The sequence below is a fragment of the Marmota monax genome, unplaced genomic scaffold (genome assembly GCF_021218885.2).
Source record: "Marmota monax isolate L192 unplaced genomic scaffold, Marmota_monax_Labrador192_F-V1.1 WCK01_AAM20220418_F8-fsc00027, whole genome shotgun sequence".
NCBI classification, from domain to species: domain Eukaryota; kingdom Metazoa; phylum Chordata; class Mammalia; order Rodentia; family Sciuridae; genus Marmota; species Marmota monax.
This window is the reverse complement of record NW_026694617.1, coordinates 6,724,472-6,744,271: the sequence shown is the minus strand read 5'-3', so window position 1 is coordinate 6,744,271 and position 19,800 is coordinate 6,724,472. Positions and strand designations below refer to the sequence as shown.

Below are 19,800 nucleotides of genomic sequence, written 5' to 3'. Positions count from 1 at the left end.
TGTGAAATTGTCTAAAGGGGAATCAATGGAACTCATTAATTTCAAAGTACCTTATGACCCTAAGTTTTGAAATTTTGGGGGCCCTTTATTCCACTACCATTACTTTCTATGACTTTAACTATTATGGTGTCAAAAATAGTTTCAAAATACATTTTTTTATTTCCACCCTGGAAAAAATAAAATGGAACAAATTCTTGATCATTCCTAAACAGGTACATAAAACTAGATTATTCTGCCCTATGAAATGAATATTAACTTTATTAATAGAAGAATTATACATTTTCCTTGATCCCTTCAAGTCTTCTCCTTCTTGAAATAGCACTATTTAAAGATGTCTAGAAGGTGACTAGAGCAAATATTTGAAAAGTACAACTGATTCAGAGAAGACTGCTGCTGCTGCTACTGTTCTATCACATTCTCCAATGCTCCGAGGCCCAAAACCACAAATATACGGAGCACTGGAGGAACCCAGCAACCCCATCAGGGTAGTGCCCAGGACACATTGTCCATCAGATCCCTCATCAGACAAACCAGAGGGAGCGCAGGGTTGGACATCTGCGTCTCCGCCAGAGCAGTACTAACTCCAGAGATGGGAGTTCAAATCATTCCCACAGGGGTAAAAGGACCTCTTCCCAAAGGAACAGTAGGCTTATTATTGGGACGCAGCTTTTCTACTCTAAAAGAACTTATGATAAGTCCTGGGGTAATTGATCCCGATTATGAAGGTGAAATAAAAATTATAGCCAGTTCTCCAAAGGGTATATCAGTAATTTCACCAGGAGATAGAATAGCACAGTTACTAATAATACCCAGCCTACATAATAAATTTTCCAGTCATACTGTAGAAAGAGGTTCCAAGGGATTAGGCTCCACAGGTGTAGATTGGGCTATGCTTTCTTTAAATTTAGATTCTCGCCCCATGCTAAAACTAAATATTCAAGGACATGAATTTAATGGGCTACTGGATACAGGTACAGACCTTAGCATCATCTCTCGTCAAGAATGGCCAAAACATTGGCCATTACAACAAGCCACTCAAATGCTTTGAGGCCTAGGAGTGGCGACTAATCCCCATAGAAGTGCAATGGTATTAGATTGGAAGGATCCTGAAGGATGTGAAGGAACTATACAGCCATATGTATTGGATCATCTTCCCATAAATTTATGGGGACAAGATGTCCTAGATCAATTAGGTTTGACATTAACAAATAACATCAACCAAAATGCACCCACTATTATGACTAGACAAGGTTTTAGGAAACGAAAAAGATTAGAAAACCAAGAACAAGGTATAGCAGCACCAATACAAATAGATCAAGGAACAGACAGACATGGGTTGGATTTTCAGAAAGGGCCACTGAGACAATAAAAATTACTTGGAAATCAGAAAGACCAGTGTGGGTTCCTCAGTGGCCCCTGACTAAAGAAAAGATACAAGCAGCCCATGACCTGGTCAAAAAACAATTAGCGGAAGGACATATACAACCTTCTGTATCTCCCCATAATACTCCCATTTTTGTCATCAAAAAGAAATCTGAAGGATTTAAGAGCCATTAATAATGAGATGGTTATTATGGGACCTGCTCAATCAGGGATTCCTCAATTGTCTGCTTTGCCAAAAACCTGGTATGTTTTAGTTATAGATATTAAAGATTGTTTTTTTTTTCAATTCCAATTCATCCTGAGGATAGTCCACGTTTTGCATTTACTATCCCTGCACTGAATCATGAAGGTCAAAACTCCCGTGCTGATCAGTAGTGGGATCGCGCGGAGGGAGAGGCTTGTGGGAAGCCGGTGGTGGCAGTTGGGGCTCTGAGGATTTTTCCTGAGGAGCTGTTTTGTTTGGCGTGTGTGGTTCTAAAAATAAAGTTAGTTTCTTTTGACAAGTGGCTCCTGATTGTGTCTGCTACTGTTCTATCACTTTCTAATAAATTAACCCACTCTAATTGTCTGATCTAGAAAGCCACAGGAGCCACAATATATGATTGCCTGTTATATCTGAGAAATGCACATGCCAGTCATAAGGAGGCTCAACAAAGTATAGATGACACTCTGCAAAAGCCAGTTCCTCAGACTGGGGTTGTGGCTCAGTGGTAGAGTGCTTGCCTAGCATGTGTGAGGCACTGGGTTTGATTCTCAGCACTGCATACTAATAAATAAAAATAAAGGTCCATTGACACCTACAAAAAAAATTTAAAAAAATAAAAAGCCAGTGGCTCTGCTGGGAAGTCATCTGAGCCGCAAGCCCTTCTGATGATGGATTAGCAGTTTCATTTTGTAGACCTAATCAAGTACCTGCTTTCAACGTGTTGAGGGTTGACATGGGTGCTTGTAGAACAGAATGTAACATTTTGTGATGTAAGATTTTTGACACTGTGATTAGTGTATGCACCAGTGGCAAACCTCTGAATAATCCCAGAGCAAGCAAAGTGTCAGCTATTCCCACGTAAATGTAAAAAACATAATAGAAGCTGGTGCTGGTGACAATCACAGCATAGCTGTTATTTGCATTTTTAGTACTATTCCCTTCATCTTGAGGAGGATTGCTGTAAAACAAAAGGTAAAATGTTATTTGGCAACCAAACTTGTCTACGGAATTTCCAATACACACAAAAACTAAATTTGTGTCTAAAGAAACATAATCTATTGGATTAACCCTTAATCTCAAAATTTTCTATTGCAATAGAGTAGATTAAGCTTTTTATACCATTGAAATAGATATAATTGATCTCTATTAGATCAAAATATTTAGAGAAAAGTATTAAGTATATAATGTTGTTTCAAATATTTTATTGAATGTCACAAAAGTTGAACATAACTAATTCCTTTAGAAATGGCAAAGAGCTGCAGGAACTACACATACTCACAAAATACAGTTGACCTATGGAACTGTTGGTCACATATCCATGGATTCAACCAACAGTAGATTGAAAACATTTTTTAAATTGCATCTATACTGAACATATACATATTTGGGGGCATTATTCCCTGCACAATTCTTTCTAATAGCTATTTATATAACATATTGTATTAGATATTACAGGTAATCTAGAGATTAATTAAAGTATATGAGAAGGTAGGCAGAGGTTATATGCAAATACTACATCATTTTACATAAGGAAATCAAGCATTTGCAGATTTTTACACCTGTGGGGGTCCTGGAACCCATTTCCCTCAGAATGTAAAGGATGACTGGGATTTGTATTTTCAGTTATAAAATACAGTGGGGAAATGAAACACAGGGGATATTGTAATATTTCATAAGACCCAAGTAATTGATGCAGATAAAATTTAATTCACAATAAGACATAAAATACTCACTTTTTCAGTAGCCACAACACAACCAAAGAAGCAGCCACCTGGAATAGAACAACACACAGTTGATTTTTTTTCTAACATCATTACTTATTCTTTCCATGTATGCCTCTATCTTCAATATGACTAGCAGCATGCATACAAACATTTTCATTATTGTTTGCTTTCCTGGGTCCAGCAGCTGCAATAAGGGTTCTAAGCATCATTATTTGTGGTAAGAACACATTAAGTTTATGGAACTCAGTTTTCACTGAGGTAAATAGAGCCAATTCTTTCCTTCATTCAACAGGTACTACTCATTGAACCTCACAAAAGAAGTAAGATTATAGCTAAATGTTTTAAATAATGCACTTTATTTTTTACCAGCAGATAATTTATCTCTTTGGTTGCCAAAAATAATTTCATTTGGTGTGTAATGATTATGGATGATTAATCCTTGTGAGAACAATTAATTATTGGAAAAGATGAGATTAATATTTATGAAAATAAATAGTTTGACAGTATATAACTGCATAGTTTATGAATTAAGATAAGTTACATTCAGGTTAAAACACATTATCAGTATGAGAATTTCTTAGGAATTAGGACTTTCTCAAGGTAAAGACATTCAGCTGAGGAATAAATGTTCTATACCATACCCCCCCAAAAATTTTTTTTAAACAACTTTGATTTTTATAGTCTTTTGATATTTAAATTATATGTGCTCTGTTCTATTTCAATTTGACATTCCATTCTCATAAACCTTGTGGAGAAATCTAATCTCATTCTGATACCATCACAATTGTCATGTTAGAATGACTGAAATGTAAGAAATCATACAATTAGCTAAATATTAACTTTATCAGAGAATGAAATAGAAAAAGCAAGCAATTGTGAGTAAGGTGATTTTAGAATGGTGCACAGAATAAAAATAAAGTGGGGAGAAATAAATTCACTTGGAATAAGGGTCTAGCATTTCATTCTTGAATTTATCTTAAGGCCACTATATTAAAAAAAACAAAAAACTCAAGGGGAACATTTAGCATCAATTAAGAAATTACACTTTGAAGTACTATACTTTAAAAAGGTGTATGCATTTTAGTTAAATTTACATATCAGAGGCACATAGAATGATGAAAAGTCTAATGGTGTTGTTCGCACTTTCCTACTTTTCTTCATTGTACAAATAGCCTCCATGCACTCTCTCAAAAAAAGAAAAACTATCTTGCTTTCATTGAGATTCATAAAAATTTTAAATGACAAGAAACCCAGGATAGTCTAGACTTTCCAAAAGTCTTTGTTCCATACAAATGTGTTCCTATTTCTTCCAACTAATCAAACTACTCAAGATCTAAGATAAGTGTACATGCTTTGAGTCACTCTTTTATTATTATAGTCCCCCTTTGTTCCAATTAAAGGAGTGTCAATAATGCTGGCATTGCCAACTTCTCTGAATGTGAATACATCTCGGTAAAAATATAATGTTTGCTAATGGAACAATGCCCAAAGCAGTTTTCTAAAGAACTGGCCCAGTCATTGTAATATAAAGCTATCTCCTGACTCTATCCACATGGAATTACAAACTCAAACTGCTTTTATTGACTACAGCCAAAACATTTTCAAGAACTCCACATAGTGGTTTTAGTAACATTATTTGAGGCACATAAAAATAGTTGAGTCCATTCTATCACTTCATTTCCAAAATGCTTAGAGTTTATAAAGTTAACACAATTTCGGATAGAGTGATAGTCCCAGATGATTAGCAAAAAGGTTTTCTATTTTTCAGGGTTTTAAACATCATTCCATACCAAATAGAATGCAGTATACTTTAATACATATTTTTCAATATTTTACTGGCCAAATCATTCCTTAAAATATAGATTCATGATCAGAAAAGTGCTCTAAGAGAATTGCCATCAGTTAGCATAGGAAGTAATACCAAGGGATTTCTCTACATCCTCATATTCCTAACAATGTAAAGCCACTCAAGAGATTCCTTATTAACAGAGAGAAAGGAAGTCATTTAATTAAAAAAAAACATAAAGCAGTTCTCTGACACTTTGCTAAAAACCATCGAATAGAAGATCTGAAAAGGACCTTCAGAAGCTTCCATCAACTACACCCTCTGATAGTTGCAAAGGAAAGGAAAACATCTCCTAGTCTATTCTTGGCATTCTTCTCTATCAAATCAGTAATGTACAGTCAAGCATGTCCACTAGAAAGACAAGTGCAGTAGAAATTTTAAAGTCTGTTTGGTGTAAATATCTAAGAACTTAACAGATGATATTATTCTGTAAAGGAGAAAATGTTACAAAAATAGAAAGGGAGACTGATTCCTTCTTCAAAATGACACACTCATGTTAAAAATTAGCAAACTGAATAAACCAAACAAATACATTCAATTTAGCAGTCCTGAAAAAAAGAATTTTTAAATGTAAAAATGGGGGGAAGGTTAAGTATATCATATTGCAAAAGAGAAGCATATTGAACCTATTCTGTAAAAACATAAATCTAAATTAAAATATTACCCTTATTAAAATTTTAAAAAGTAAGTCACTTCCATGGAGAAAAAAATATATATCTTAACATTTCTTTTAAGTTTTTCAATCATAAATATGGTGCCCTGAAGAGAGTTTAAAAGAACTACACTATTATGCTGAATTAGCATCTGTACCATGATATGGAGTATCCGTGAGATGTTCCAATGGTAATAAGAAATGGACACACTAGAATTAAGAAAGAAGCTTAGGCTAAAAAAAAACTATGTAAATTTTGATTCAAAGAAAGCAACAAAATTGTGAACAGTATTGAATGATCTGTTTAGATGTATAACTGTGCACATAATTTAAAAATCAGTATTTTTCTCTATTACCATGTTTTCATTATTCAAAATTTTAGAGCTAGATAATTGGCAGTGCCTATAGGATATTGGGCAAAAAGCCACAAGATTTATTTTTTTAATTTCTTGTCCAGAAAAGAACACTATTAATCATTTTTCCCATTAAGAAGGCAATTTTTATAATAATTGTGAAAGGTTAACTAATATGAGTAGTTATATAGCATTTATATCTTCTTTCATAAATTTAGTTTCTTGCCCTAAACTTCTCTTTTGTTTTTCTGGTCCTGGAGGGAATTAAACCCAGGAGTGCTTTACTAATGAGCTACATCCCCAGTCCTTTTTATTTTTTACTTTGACATAGGGTCTTTCTAAATTGCTGAGGGTCTCACTAAATTGCTGATACTGACTTTGAACTTGTGATCCTCCTGCCTCAGCCTCCGAAGTAGAAGTAGTGGGGATTACAGGTATGCATCACCATGCTTGGCATTGTCTTCTTAAGTGAGTAAATACTATTGTATACATGTGTGGTAATTAGTTAATTACACATCATTCTGTAAATAGTTAATTACACTTCATTTTGAAAGGTACCTTATTTGTCCTCTTCAGACAAATAAGTTCAATTTTATGGAGCTGCATGAGACTCACATCTTAAAAATTAACAGAAATTACCACCACAGTCAGGCACTTTTTTCTTGCATAAGTCTAAGACAATTAAGTAACGTAAGTAACTTGATATTTCAATATGGAGGGATCAAATCATTAATAAGGACTGGTTGAGATTAAAATAGGGCACAGGCTGGGTTCCATTCACATTAATGTTAGTCATTTGGCAGGACTGAAATTAATGAGGTGCATTTGAAGTACATTTCAATACAATATTTATTACTCATATGTGGGCATCAAATTACCCAACCTTTTATTTTTGTTAAAGAGTAAAAGAAATTATTGGAATTATATCACTGTTATGGACTTGTTCACCTCAAACTATCTTGAGATTTATAATGATATTAATGGATAACAACAATTAGCATTGCTCCCTCTGTCCCAAGCCCTACATTAAGTATTTAATAATCACAATGTCTCCCACGAAATGGCCCACTTATCTGGTATTACTTCAATATCCATTATACAGATGAGTAACTGGAGTCTCAGAGAGATTAACTTTCTCAGTTTCATAGTATTAATAAGACAAATTTAGGAGTCACACCCAGTCATTCTGATTCCAGGGTTGGCACTATACTACATATATTTAAGTCTCCATTTGGTTAGTTAATTTAAAACAGCATGGCAAAAAAAAAGGGATAGTACCAAAACTCAAAGGTCAATTGGAAACCAGTGGTTTTCTGTTGAAGCAGTATGTACATTTTTTTTTTTTTTGGTGTATACCTTTAGATATTTAGCACTATTTTACAAGATCATGGAAGGTAATGATACTTTATGTAGACTTCTTAATTGAGGATGGAAGCAGCCAAAAAATAGGGGAAAAATGAAAAATTATAAGTTTGTGTTTCAGTTCTTTACACATTTCTACTGTGGTTCTTCACCAAGGCCAATTCTTCCTCAAAGGCAGAATGGGGCAACAGGTTAGATCTACACTAAGACATATATATCCATGTTCTCCGGAATAAATGTTGGGGGTAATCATTCACAAGAATAATCCAATCCATAAACCTGTTTTGTCATGTCTACATGCTGTTCCTTTGTTGGTTCTTATTTAATTAACTACTCACATTTTGGGGGAGTAGGTACTGGGTATTGAACTCAGGGTCACTCAACCACTGAGCAACATCCCCAGTCCTATTTTGTATTTTATTTAGAGACAGGGTCTCACTGAGCTGCTTAGGGCCTTGCTGTTGCTGAGGCTTTGAACTTTTAATCCTCCTGCCTCAGCCTCCCAAGCCACTGGAATTACAGGCATGCACCACCACACCTAGCTAACTACTCATATTTTAAAGTGGGAAAATTTTACAAGAAAAAAAAATCTGGATCTCTATCTTCACAAATGATATTTGTTAAATGAACACATGGTAAGCCCTTGGTGCTGAGTTATGTTTGTCCTCTTCAGACAACCAGAGGGCAAATTCTCTCTACTCAACTTCTCTGTCACTTCCCCCACTGATGTCTCCTGCTAGGACCCTTTGGTATTTCCATGGGTGTCCAAATCTTAAAAAAAAAAAAAAAAAAAAGCCTCATCCTCCCCCAGGTTCAGGAAGTGCTTGTGCTGTGGCCTGCCATGCTATTTCTACCTCCATCTGACTTTTAACCTGGTGATATGAAGCCCAACAGAAGCCTGGCAAAGAAACTACAATGAGGGCCTTAAAGACAACACAATTTCTGCAAGGAAGTGTGTGATTTGAGTCTCTGAAAAGGTTGTTTAAAATTATTCCATTATACTAATTATTCCATTAGTATATATTTACCTTGTGTGTGTGTGTGTGTGTGTGTGTGAAGACAGTTAATAAATTTAGAATTTAGTGAAGAATTATTTTTAGTACTTAATTTCAAATTATATAGGCCATCTACTCTGAACCTTTGAATTATTCTGTTAAAAATTCTTCATATCTAAAGATATAATGCACAAAATGAAATTTATAGGTAAAATTATACTATATTTGGGGTCCATGTTAAATGAAACCTTAGTTATTCTTTCCCCCTCTATCCAAACACACACATACACACACACATAAACACAAAACTGCTGGGTAACTATTTGAAAGGATGGATATGTTAATTTGCTACATGATAGTAATCTTGTTATAATCTATATGAATCCCATAATAGTGTGTTGTATATCTTACATATTCAATAAAATGTATTTTAAAAATACTCTTCAATTTCAGTATGTATATTTTGGGCACATTTTATTTGCTATGTATGAAATAATAAAATACCAACAGTGATTATAATTATGGATTTTCAAAATCTAACAATAATACTATATATCATAATTACATACATACATAAATGTGTAGACATGCATTTATATGTGTGTGTGCACATGAATATGTGTACCTCTTGAAACTATTTTTAATTTAACTTTAAATCACAGAATATCCTTACCTCAGCCAGAAAAACAACTAAGCACCAAATTAGCACAAAAATCAAGCTCTTGTGGATAGTGATGTATCGAAGATATGTGTTCCACGTGGTCACAGCAGGTATGCTTTCTACATCATCAAAAAAGCATTCCTGAAAAATAGCCATGATTATTACAATGAAACAACATCATTTCATACCATCACTGCAGTTTTATTTTGAATGTGTGGAAATAAAGGAACATTACTTGAAGCTAAGTGAATTAATGCCACATGTGATATCATTCCATAGCCAATATGAAGTCCATGGAGCAACAAAGCTTTTTGGAAACTGTGAAACACTGTACTTTTAAAAAATTCTACAAGTATTGGGTATATAATTGTATTATTGTAGGATGATTTTAGTAGTGAAATGCTCAACAGTGTCATACCTTTTAAAAAATGAATGGTATCAACAGTATGAAGCTTCACAGATATCTCCTTGATTTAAGTTGTTTCTTCCAGTGTTCATGGACAAGTCATTTGGCATTTTCCTAGATACAAAGGTCTCCCAATAGACTGAAAATCAGCTTGGGTTTGTACATTCTTCAGTAGCAAAGGGTTATACCTCTTTATGGATATGATTTAAATTATGTAATTCTACTTCTGGTATATTCCCCCAGAAATTTTTAAAAACTTTTGACAGATAAATTTAAAAAAATTGAAAAAAATGGGATTCCAGATAGTCCTAGAGAAATCACAGGTTTGTTTTTTTTTCTCATGAAGTCCACATAATTTGTAAATGAAACACTAGATCACAAAGATAGGTCCTATAAAATTGTAATAGAGCATACTGGCTTGAAGCACAAAATTTTAAAATCAAATAGGCCTGTATTTGAATTCAAGCTCCACTTCTAAAATCTGCATTGAGGCAAGATGCTGAAATTGTCTGAAATTCCATTTCCTCATCAATAAATGAAGACAATGATTTATACTTTCTAACATAGTAGTGGGGACTGAGTCTATACTGCTTGGTACTAGAAGTAATCAATAAATAGTAACTACTATTAGTCAAATAAATCATTCTTTCAAATTAAATTTGAGGACTCAGATTTGAGAAATCTACTTAGATGGCTATTAAACCATGTGGATGACTTATCCATTAGAAAACACTTTTAAAATTATAGAAATACTAAAAGCATATATTTTAGGGATCATCTATTCCTTCATTTCACAATGAAGGAAACTCTGGCCTGGAGATGTTAAATGGCTTGTGACTCACCAGTTCATTCTGTTCTTAAATGATCTATGCTATTAAACATGTTAATTCATTCAACTCCACCAGTAGTTAACTTCATCCACGGTACATAAGTTTTCTAGTAAACAACAAGAAAAATCCTCCTCTTTTATATTGCTTTCTGTTTTAAGAATGAAAGCATTTTATTCTTTGCAATATAACAGACTTTTTGTCTGAAGATTGGCACTAGTGTACCTATACTATTTTATATACTTTACTTCACATATCTTCTTTAAAAGATCAAAAAGTCAGCTGAGCATAGTGGTGCATGCCTCTAATCCCTGTGGCTCAGGAGGTTGAGGCAGGAGGATCACAAGTTCAAAGCCAGCTTCAGCAACTTAGCAAGGCCCTAAGCAGCTTAGTGAGACACACTGTCTTAAAATAAAATATAAATATGGCTGGTGATGTGGATCAGAGGTTGAGCATCCCTTGGTTCAATCCATGGTAAAAATAAATTCATTAATAATAATAATAATAGTAATAATTTTAAAAAGAGAAAAAAGCCCATACTGTTAAGAATGACATCTAAGTCAGAATGTGAGTTGGTTCTGTTGAAAGACCAGATGTTTATACTCCTTATATAGGTTATGTTCATTCAGACATAGTTCTTGGTTTACACATAATTGAAGCTATTTGTTTATATATTTATTTATTCTCCACTTCATCCCACAGAGGTTTCAAGTGGTAATAAAGCAGATTCTTTTTAATGTATAATAATGAATAACACTGCCTAGTAAAGAATCTAATGCTAAATCCTTGCTTTGGCTTACAAAATATTTTATGGGATGATGGATATATATCCATTGCAATTGGAAATATTGATTGTTTTACATTTTGAAATTGCTTACATATGGACTTTGGACGTCCTAAGTCTTAAGATAAAATCCCATCCTAACCTGATAATTTGAGTAAATTTTGCTATGTAATACATATCATATTGTACCTGATTATATTGGAGGGGCACTAATAATTTATGCATACCTTTAAATCTTCTTCATTAATTTCTTCACTGATTTCTAAGCCACTCTCTTGAGACAAACGTCTTGAATAGATATCCATTTCAGTGAAGTTTGTCTGAGGGGCCAATGACATTTTTCGTGTAGTTGTTGTCCTCCGGTGGATGCTTGGCCCCTGGTTCACTGAGTGTGTCATCAGGTTTAGAACAGACTGTCTCCTTCGGCCCTGAAATGTGGGGCCAGTGTTGATCACATTGCAGCGAGGCAGGATGGCCTCCCCCTGCTCAGAATCTGGAATTAGGGACAGCCTTCTCTCTAAGGGCTCATCAGAATCATCTTCCATACCATTTCCTTGTAATGGGGTCTTTTGTACAATTGAAAATTTTCTCATTGAGTTGATTGGATTGAGAATAGAGTTCTTCCTTTTTTCCCCAAACTCTCCAGTCTGTTTAAAAGATTGTTTTTTTGTTTCATTCCAAGAGACAGAAGCATCTCCTTCTAATGAGAAACGGCGCAATGTCTCTGTTAGGATTGAATTTCTTCTTTCCACACTAAACTGGTCAAAAGAATCATATCCCATGAGCTTTGAACTAAAGTCCGGCCGTAGATTTTGTAGTTCAGAAAATGTCCCATAAAAATAGCTGCTACCTTCATGCAAAATTAATATTTTGTCAGCCTTCTTTAAATGTTCCATTTTAGAAGTGACCAAAATCCTAGTTTTGTTAGCCATCAATTTACACACACAGCTTAAAGAACATAAAAAGATAAAAATATCAATTTCATAAATACTTTTATTGCAATAACATGAATTTCATCTTAGCATTTTATTAATGTTTCATTATATAAAATCTCTACCGTACCATTTTATTATTATATGAAAAATGATTCTAAAAGTAAACATAGTAATTAATTTGGTGCCTCTTGAATTATTACAGCATGAAATAGCATGCCATATTGTAAAGTTGAATGTTAATAGCTCTAAAATAAAATTAAATTGCTGATATTCACTAGACATCTGAATTTGAGTAAATCACTTACCCTCTGAGTCTTTATTTCTCTTGAAAATGAGGAATTTTTTAGATAACCTTCGGTGTCTCTAGCAGTCTTTATTTCTACATATCTTATAAAGTGCCAAAGATTTCTTGTTTTTTAAATTTTCTATTAATTGAATTCCTCTTATATTTTAAATTGACCATATTAAGACTAATATGATGGTTAAAACAAGTGAAAATTAGATTATAATAAATTTGACCCTCTTCTAATAAAAATTTCTCCCAATCTAGAAATTAATCCTGACTGCAATCTTATAGGGGATCTCAGTTACTTTTAACTACTAAAACCTTATATATCATATAGAAAGAGGCATCATTATACTCTCATGTATGAAGACAACACAAATGTCACAAAGTTTATAATGGTTAAGAGATTATTTATCATAGTCACAAGATTATCAAAATAGTATTTTGGGTGTTAATTTAACTAAATTTTGCTCTTCATATCATGTTGGAGTCTGGAGAGGCCTGCCGGGAACAGGACTTCTAAAAGGCAGACATCCTTGGAAGGACAAGGGCATTTGCTGGCTCTAAGCGGGGTCTCCAGAACAAACCAGAACATCCTGCTCATTTTAAAGTCAAAGGGGTGTTTATGCCTGAAATGAAACTGATTTCCATTGTGAGGAAAGCAAAGAAGAGCACAGTGACTTGTGGCAGCAAACTGAACAAAACCAGAGGAATCTGGGGAAAGGTAACTCATGCTTATGGAAACAATGGCATCAATCATGTTAAATTCCAAAGCAACCAGACTTCTGGGTAAGGCCCTTGGATACTGAATCCTTATGATGCTGTACCCTTTAAGGGTTTGAATGCATGAAACGTAAAATTAATTAACTGATTAATTAAGTGGATTTGTGTTCTTATAATTTTGTTGAATAACAGTAAAAAATTATTGTCCTAAATTGAGTTGCTTTATGTTTAAAATGGTGGAGGTTATCTAACATTTTTAAGACTATAGAAGTCAGAGCACTGTACAAATGTCCATTGAGGGCAATTATGGAGATTTAGAAGATAACTGGGATTTTAAAGTGAGATCTAAATACAAGACCATATTGTAAGGAGTGGGTTGAATAAGCTTTAGGGAAAGTAGAAAGGTGATTGCCTTCCTTTTAGGTTAAGAATAAATGTGAGAAACTTAAAACAAACTCAAAGTGCTTTATAATAGCATACACTTTTCCATACAGATTGTGTTGGAAGTGAAAATGGGAACTGGAAATAGTTTGAATGGAGAGCATATTGATTATACTTTGCAATTTATTTAGAGAAGCTGAAATGAAACCGCCTTGGGATTGTGAATAGACAGGCTATTCTAGTATATATCACTTCACTGAAAGTAATGTAAGTTGAAAGTGTCTAACAGAAAAATGCCACATGATTCCTCCTCAGAAAACCTAATGCCTGGACAAGTAGCTTTCTTTGGCTTCATATTTTAATATAATAAATCATAGGGTTGAAGTAGCAAAATTTAAATGGAACTAAGCAGGTGTCCAGAATATTTCAAAGGTTAAGGTTGTGCTAAAATAAAAATTTGAACACAAGCAATAAACAAATAAATTTAACTACATTCTAGGAAAGATGCTTCTAAAAATAATGCAGACTTTTACACAAATACACACACACAAACACACACACCTTGCTTTATTGCTTAAAATCTTTGTTTCTAAGAGACTATAATGACTATTCTCCCAATAAATTACTCTATAGTACATAAAATCATTTTGAAGCTTTGAAATTAAGTCATATAACTAACTGTTATTCTTAGGAACTTCACATACATGGAGCTCGAAAATTAACTAACAAGGAAATGTAAGTTCTAATCTCTGCATGACTGAGGAGGAGATTTTTTAAGGAAGCACTGAGGTAAAGACTAAGCATTCATCATTCAACTATTCCACGTGTTTAGTTCCTTGAAGAGTTCACTATTTTACTATTGACTGAGAAAACAGAAAAAAATCACTAAGATACAAAAGTGTAAATACAAAATTCTTAAGTATAATAACAAATTAAAACAATAGAAGATACATTGCAGGCAAAAATATTGTAAAATCTACATAGATAGCAACTGTTGTAACGGTATAGCAAAGGAATAAATTGGTTTAGCATGTGATAATTAGAAAGGTTTTAAGGGAAGTAATTGTCAATCTAGGCCATGAGTAAGCTCCATGTTACATTCTGCCATCCTGAGTTGCAACAATGGTGGGTGTATTTCTCAAGAGGTAATATGCCATCTACCATGGTATAGTCATTTTTCTTGTCTTTTAGCATGAGCATTAAAAGTAAGTTATTCAAAGAACATACCTTTCAAATATTTCCTTTTCAGTTAAAACATCTAGGTATCCAAAAGGAGAGTCTAATAGGTACAAATCAGCATCTTTGTATACTGCTCTAAAAAGAAAATGAAATTTAAATTAATTTTCTCAATAGTTTCCATGTCACTAAGTATAGATGATTTAAAAAAAAAAACAGTCTACTGTTATGTTACAGTATAGTCATCACTTCTTTTCACTGAAATAAAACTGTTCACAACATAAGGAAGAGGTAGCATTGTTAGAGACTTTTTTTATTTATGTGTCTTCAATAGTGTAGATTGTTTTAAATGAGGAATAATAAGTCACAAATGATTTTGTGGCTCTTTATAGTACTTCAAAAATGATGAAATATTTTTGCTAAGTGCAAGTAATATAATCATGCTAAGTGAAATAAGCCAATCCCCCCAAACCAAAGGAGAATGTTCTCTTTGATATGTAGATGCTAACACACAATAAGGTGGGGGGATTTAAATTTACTGGATTAGACTAAGGGGAATGAAGGAAAGGGAGGGAGGATGGAAATAGAAAAGACAGTAGAATGAATCAAACATAATTTTGCTAGGTTTATATATGAACACACAACCAGTGAAACTCCACATTATGTCCAACTTCAAGAATGGAATCCTAATTAGAATAAGTCATACACTATGTGTGTATAATATATCAAAATATACTCTACTACTGTTTATTCCAAAAAAATAACAAAAAAGTTATAAACTAAATAACACCATATGGTACAATTTAAAATATTGTCTTAAAAAACTTTTTAACAATATTATGTATTTAAAGCCAGGGATCATGCTATGTGCAGGAATACAATTTTAAAATTATAGTCACTTCCCTAGAAGAGCTTGCATCTTGATGGGGAAATAAATAAGAAGGTAAACAATTTTAAACTGTAAAATGTCAGAGACAGCAAATAAATTACAGTAGTGTGAATTTTTTAAAAAAATATTTTTCAAAGTGTTCACTGCTATCACCAAGTTGATACCAGTGCTGTCATGACTATATAATTGATACTGCTTTTTGCACCTTTAGTCTTCATCTCTGAATCACTTTTATAAAAGTTCCAAGTAAGGAAAGAATTAAATATTCACAATACAAATTTTTGTCCATATTCATTTACTTTTTAAGTTAGAAATAAATTTTTTTAAGCAAGTAAAATCTCCATCAAGTTGATTTAGAACAGTATTATGATGTAGTTCCTATGTTAACAAACATGAGATGATTCATCATAACATTTAAATTTTCAGGTATGATTATAAGTAATTATATCTCTCACCCAACTGGGTGGGATTCTGAGCATATATATGTAATTATAGAAACTTTTATAATAAAGAAAATAGAATCCAGTCAGCAAATAATGAGAGAAATAATGGAAGAATTCAGAAATAGCAAAAATTTAAAGTAAAATCTAAAATAAATTTTATATTGTAAACTATATGTTATGATTTAGAAACCAGGTGTCTCCCCAAAGGCTTCTGTGTTAATGCAGGAATATTCTGTAGTGAAATGACAAGATTATGAGACCTGTAACCTAATCAATCCATTATAGTTCAAATGCACTAACTGGGTGGTAATTGGAGGCTGGTGGGGCATGGTTGGAGGAGGTGAGTCACTGGAGATATGCCCTGGAAGTGTGAATCTTCCCTGTGGCCCTTTCCCTGTCTGCCTCTCTCTTTGCTTCCTGGTCATTGTGAGGTGAGCAGTGCTCCTCCACCATGCCCTTTCTGCCATGATGTGCTGCCTCACCTTGGCCCATAGCAATGGAGTCAGCTGACTATGGAGTGAACCTCTGAAACTATGAGCCAAAACAAATTTTTCCTCCTCTAAGTTGTTCTTCTGAGGTACTTTTGGTCACAACAACAAAAAAAAGTTAATTAACACACTAAGTTTGAAGACATGTGAAATAACTAAAGGACCCAATCAAAATGTATACTTACGGTACATTGCGCATATTTATACATGACTCTTACTTCTGTCTTTATGATAGATGGTCTAAATTTGTTTTGTCCACTCTGAAATTTTGAGCTTAAGTTTAGAAATGGAGTGTTTAGAAATGGAGCTATTCATTGGTGATTAGAATTAGATGCAGTTATCAAGGTTGAAATGTATCTAATTCTAATCACTTCTAAATAGAGGCTTAATGGGGGAAAAAAAGAGACAAGATCATGCATTCATACACAGGTTCTCTATCTCTTGCCATGTGAATTCCTGTGCTGCCTCAGATTCTGTCAGCATTGGGTCATCACCAGACAGAGGTGGCCCCTTGACCAGAACTTTGAGCCAAACCTCTTTTCTTTATGACTTTCCAAACCCATGACATTGTATTATTAGCAACATAGAATGAATTAAGACACTCTCTTTCATATCTATAACCACAGCTTATCAAGAGATTAGAAATAATACATTTATTGTCAAAAACTGGACAACACATTTTACATACAGATCAGAATTACAAAAGACATTATTGTTAGTAGGATCTCAAACTGTGTGTGCCTTACAATAAGACCAAACACGCTGGTAAACACAAACTCTACAATGAATGTCTAGAAGCCATATTCCTAAGCCATATTTCTTACCTAACTCTTGGATGGAATGTTTAAGTTAAGTTGTTGATTCACACATAAATTAATCAACTTGCCATTATTCAGAATTCATTATCTTGTTTGTTAACTGTCCATATCTACTACTTCATAGTGCAAACCCAAGATAAAGGAAGAGTTTAAAGCAGAATCAGGAAGACCTGGTTCAGATTGTGACTCCACCATTTCCCTGTGTGGCTGTTGGCAAGTTAATGTCTAATAGACTCAATTATCTCATTATTTCTTCTGAAAAGCAAAGATAAAAATTCTTTCTTTGAAGGGTTGGAGATCACATACATGTAGGCGCATGCACACACACACACACACACACACACACACACACCAGGCAACTGCAAATGCTCAGTATTAGTTTCTTGTCTGTTTTTGGAAGTTGGAGAGAGTGAAGGAAGGGAGCCAACACATTAACAAAGCAATGAAATTGATTTCTTCTTAGTAACTTTGCAACACAGTAAGAATTTGTTCAAATAAAACTGGAGGTATATTTGACATCCCACATCACTAATAAATTTTTAAACTGAAAGTTATAATTTAACCATGTTTTCTTCTTGACGCAAATGAACTATATGTACTTCTCTGACAGCTTCTAGATTCTTACTCCAAGAATGTCTCTATCAAGGGAACTTCTACACCCACCATGTCAGATGTGTTTGTTTTATTTTACTTTAAAGAGTAGGCTTTAAGCCAATTGGCATAATTTGTCTTATTTTTATTGTGGAAATGATAAATTAAGTTGAAAATTTTTGAAGACTTAGGTTTAATTAAACCAAGAAACATAAACAGAAGCCTAAACTAGGTGGGTAAATTGTGGAAATAGGGGCAATGACAGAGTGTTTGATAGAACCAACAGAAATTTATATCCTCTCTTTCCTTGTTTTTTGTAGGATTCCAGAGCTTTCTATTTATAGTAAACTATACCATAAGACAAACAAGTATATACACTCTAAAATAAGGGAATTCATTTTGATAAAAGTCATTATTTTCAACAAATGTGAACAACTGTATCATCTATATCTCTTAAAGGTGACTCAACCCATTAGCCATAGAAGCCCCCATTTTTTTCAATTTCAGAAACACAATATAAAGCAATAGAAAAGTGTCCATAATATTTTACATCCAATATTACATCAAATAGTTTCTAGACCAACAATTAGATACTCACCTTGCTAAAGAAATCCGTGCACGTTGACCTCCGCTCAGTGTGATTCCACCTTCTCCAAGGACTATATTGTCTTTCTCTGCGAACTTGGAGATGTCCTGTTAGCCAAAGCAAAAAATTACAGAGGAAATTGGTATGTTGAATTTGAAATTGAAAAGTATATCTCCTTTCAAATAAAATCAGATATCAGACTACTACTTTAGCCAAAGTTGAAATTCTGAATGCTGCATCTCAATGATTTCAAATGCAAGTCATTTAGTTGGTTAAAATAACATACCTAATTTTTTTTTAATTTCTTAAAGTAATTTTTCTTTGATTTTTAAAATGTCATTCATGATCATTAAGTAAGAATTGAAAAATATTAAAAAGTAAAATATATGTGTATTCCTGGACATATACATATGTGTACTGATCACCCATGGGCCCATTACACAAACTCAAGTGCAATTAACATGCTAAATAAGTATACTTGTCTCCATTCTAAACTTAATCTTTACAGAAAACCGACAAAAATAAATCAACCTTTACTAAGAGAAACTAAAATAACACTATATGCACCCCCCTGCAATAGTATCCAAGCATCTTCAAATGGGCTACAACGGGTACAAGGCAATTTCTTTCCACAGTTTTTGTTCTTTTCTTTTTTTTTTTTTAAGGAGAGAGAGAGAGAGAGAGAGAGAGAGAGAGAGAGAGAGAGAGAGAGACAAAGAGAGAATCTTTTTTGTAGATGGATACAACACAATGCCTTTATTTTATTTTATTTTTATGTGGTGCTGAGAACAAAACCCGGGTCCCGCCGGTGCTAGGTAAGCACTCTACCACTGAGTCACAATCCCAGCCCCTCCATAGTTTTTTCATTTGCTCTCTTTTTTCCTCACCTATCCTCAGCAACTCATTCCTGTATCCTCTCCCCCTCCATTCTGCCTCTACTGTCACATTCCTGCAGTTCCTGTCATCCTTTCTCCCAGCTAATGAACTTTCCTGTGGCAGCAACCATTGTAGGCATTGTATCAGAAGGTCCTTAACTACAGACTTTATAAATCTAATTTAGAAGGTAAGCCATAATCCAGGAGAAAGCAATAACAAGCCTAAATATTTAATTAAGCATTTTAAGATGAATTCTATAACAGTGCATAATTAATTAGCAAATTAATTGTACAAATAACAGAAGTATCTACACAATAGATAGAAAAAATGCTTGAGGTTTTCTGAAAGAGATGAGGTTTCACCTTGGCTGTGAAGAATGAGAAGAGTTAGATAAGGTCGAATCTCTCTTT

The 19,800-nt window shown here is 33.7% G+C and overlaps 1 protein-coding gene across 2 annotated transcripts in view; it reads right to left on the bottom strand.

The window, feature by feature from the left end:
- Positions 1 to 19,800, bottom strand: part of Cftr (CF transmembrane conductance regulator) — a 174,083-nt gene that overhangs the window by 61,845 nt on the left and 92,438 nt on the right. For both annotated transcript variants that reach the window (XM_046422533.2, XM_046422531.2), the window contains exons 12-17: positions 18,527 to 18,621; positions 14,751 to 14,837; positions 11,426 to 12,146; positions 9,194 to 9,322; positions 3,322 to 3,359; positions 2,296 to 2,546 (exon numbers count right to left, since the gene is read on the bottom strand). In XM_046422533.2, the coding sequence (XP_046278489.1) occupies positions 2,296 to 2,546; positions 3,322 to 3,359; positions 9,194 to 9,322; positions 11,426 to 12,146; positions 14,751 to 14,837; positions 18,527 to 18,621 (1,321 nt within the window). The remainder of the gene's footprint in view (positions 1 to 2,295; positions 2,547 to 3,321; positions 3,360 to 9,193; positions 9,323 to 11,425; positions 12,147 to 14,750; positions 14,838 to 18,526; positions 18,622 to 19,800) is intronic.